At 54.5% G+C, this 2740-nt stretch overlaps 1 protein-coding gene across 1 annotated transcript; it reads right to left on the bottom strand.

Annotated features, from left to right (window-relative positions):
- Positions 1-550: 550 nt before the first annotated feature.
- On the bottom strand, positions 551-2202 carry LOC138360971 (uncharacterized). Its single transcript, XM_069320458.1, has 3 exons — positions 2026-2202; positions 1212-1399; positions 551-755 (listed from the first exon to the last, which is right to left on the bottom strand). The coding sequence occupies exons 1-3, from the start codon at positions 2200-2202 to the stop codon at positions 551-553; spliced, it is 570 nt and encodes a 189-aa protein (XP_069176559.1).
- Positions 2203-2740: the final 538 nt, after the last annotated feature.

Below are 2740 nucleotides of genomic sequence, written 5' to 3'. Positions count from 1 at the left end.
TGGGGTGGGCGACCAAGCCCCCGAGTCGGACTGTGTTGGAAAACCTGGCTCTGTAGCCCCCGCTGCATTGGGCCCCGACCTAGCTCCTCCTCTCCTGACTACTCCCCTCGGCTCCCCTCCCTCCTCTGTGGTTGGGTCGAACCCCAAGCCCCCAGTGGTGCCCACCTCATCCCCTGGCACGGCTAAGTCTCTAGTTGTGGCTACTGCGCCTTTTAACCCCTGTCTGGGGGTTCTCAACGCCGTCCTCGCCACGGCTGCGCTCGCTCGATTCCTTCCCATACTGATGCGTTGCAAGCCTTGTTTGGTCCCGCTTCGTGGGGCAAATACTTTGATTTCCTCCCTCTTCATTCTTCGCCTCCTGGCGATTTCTCCCTCCATAGGCACCTTGTCGATTAAGTAGACGCCTCTGTTACCTTCAACCCCACCCGTCTTGGTATGTGTGTCGTTGCTGCTCCTCAGGATGCAGCCTCCCACTTGGCCGCCTTATCCTGCCTTGGCGAGACCCCTGTTCGGGTCTCCAAGAACACTCGGTTGAATGCCAGTATTGGCACTATTCTCCTCCCGCCCCATGTTGCGACCGGTGTTCGGATTCTGCAGGACTGTCACGAAGATATTCGGCACGTCCTCGAAGCCCAAGGCCATTCTGTCCTCCAGGTGGACTCATGGTCGTCACCGTCAACCCCTTTGAGGTGTGAAGATTACCTTTGATGGTAGGACCCTTCCACCTTTTGTCATTCTTGCTGGCGTCAGGTGCTCTGTCCAGGAGTACATTCCCTCTCCTCGGCTCTGTAATAAGTGCTAAAGGTTTGGGCATGGTGCCCTCCACTGCTCCAGTACTGTCTCTTTCTGTCCCATGTGTGGGGACGAGGGTCACTCTTAAGTCGGAGTGCATTTCTCCCCAGGCTCGCTGCCTCAATTGCAGTGAGGTCCACCCTATCTTCTCCCACTCGTGCATACATTACAAGCTTGAGGCTGCCGTCCTCAACTTGAAGCACCGGGAACATTTGTCTTTTCCTGAGGCGAGGCGCCAAGTTTGCCGTCTTCCCCCTTATGCTAACGTCTCTTATGCTCGTGTGTTGCGCTCTTCCTCTCCTCGTCCTTGCCGCCTTCCTCAGTTTCACAACTGTTTCCGGGCCTTAGACCCAGACACACCCACCACCTCCTCTTCTATTCCTTTGTGTTCTGTCCTGGAGGGTCCCAGCCCCTCCTACCTCTCTGTCTGCGGTTCCCCTTCTTTCTTCCCAGTCTGTCGTGTCTCCTGTGTCTTCTTCCTCGTCTCCCTCTGATCCTCCTTCCCATCCTTCTCCTCTGTCTCTTTGCTCTCCATGCTGCCTGTCGGTGGGGGCTGATGTCCATCACTCTCCCACCCGCCGTCGTGTTTGCTTTCGTTCTGTTTCTCCTGTTGAGACACTAGAATCTGTTGCCCAGTACATTGTTGCTGGGATGCCTGTCTCCTTGAGTCAGAAGCATAAGTCTGGCCCCTCTCCTTCCTCCTCCTGGGAGTCGATCATCTGAGCGGACAGCACAGTGGACTTGTGATCCAGTGGTCTTGGGTTTGATCCCAGGCGCCGGCGAGAAACAATGGGCAGTATTTTTCACCCTATGCCCTGTTACCTAGCAGTAAAATAGGTACCTTGGTGTTAGTCAGCTGTCACGGGCTGCTTCCTGGGGGTGGAGGCCAGGTCGAGGACCGGGCCGTGGAGACACTAAAAAGCCCCGAAATCATCTAAGATAACCTCCCCGGCGGGTAAGAAGGCTTCGCCTTCTTCCTCGCCCCCTACCTCTGACTCTCTCGCTCCAACCCCCCTCCCGTTTCTGTGGTTCCGCCCCCTGTTCCTGCTATGGAGGTCTCTTTGGCCCCTGCTTCCCTCTCGGTTGCTGCCCTTGCTGAGGTTTCCTTCCTGGTTTCTGCCCCTCCTGCTGCTGTCCTTGACCCTCGGTTGCCCCCCCCCCTTTCCCCCCCCCCAGACCCTGTTTGTCCACTCCTTTCCTCCTCCTTTACTCAGTTTACAAATGCCCCCTAACCCTGACTTCGCTGACCCTGATCCTGATCCTGCGCTTCTTTAGCACACTGTGCTCCCTTTTCGCCTTTGTTTCTTCGTTGTTCTCTGCTGTCCTTTTTCTTCCTGTCGATGTCTGTTCTTCAATGGAACATTCGTGGTTATTACGCCAGTTTCCTTGAACTCCAACTGCTGCTTTCATGATTTTCGCCCCTTGTGTCTGTCTCCAGGAGGCAATGCTTGGTGCTCATCCTGGTCGCTTACGTGCTATTCCTTTCTCCCCCCTAACTGTTGCTGGGGTTCCTAACTCTTCTGCTCTCTCGATTCGTTCTGATGTTCCCTTTGTCCCTTACTTTTTCCTTCGCCTCTCCATTGTTCTGCTGCTCGTATTATTCTGAGGAAATGGTACACGGTTTGTTCCATTTATCTCCCCCGAGTGTCCCGCTTTCCCTTCCTGATCTGAAACATCTACTGGACTCCTTGCCGGAGCCTGTGCTCCTGCTAGGTGATTTCAATTGTCGACATACCCATTGGGGTAATGTTCTGATAAACACCCGAGGTCGCCGTTTTGAGCCGTTCATACTCTCTTCTTCCCTGTCTCTTCTAAATTCTGGTGAGCCCACTCATATAAACTCTCGGACTCGCTCCCTTTCCTGTCTTGATCTTTCTCTTTGCTCGTCTTCCCTTTACTTAGATTTCGAGTGACGGGTTCTTGATGACCTCCATGGCAGTGACCATTT

Source organism: Procambarus clarkii, unplaced genomic scaffold, assembly GCF_040958095.1.
Source record: "Procambarus clarkii isolate CNS0578487 unplaced genomic scaffold, FALCON_Pclarkii_2.0 HiC_scaffold_136, whole genome shotgun sequence".
NCBI lineage: Eukaryota > Metazoa > Arthropoda > Malacostraca > Decapoda > Cambaridae > Procambarus > Procambarus clarkii.
This window is presented reverse-complemented; position numbering and strand designations above follow the sequence as displayed.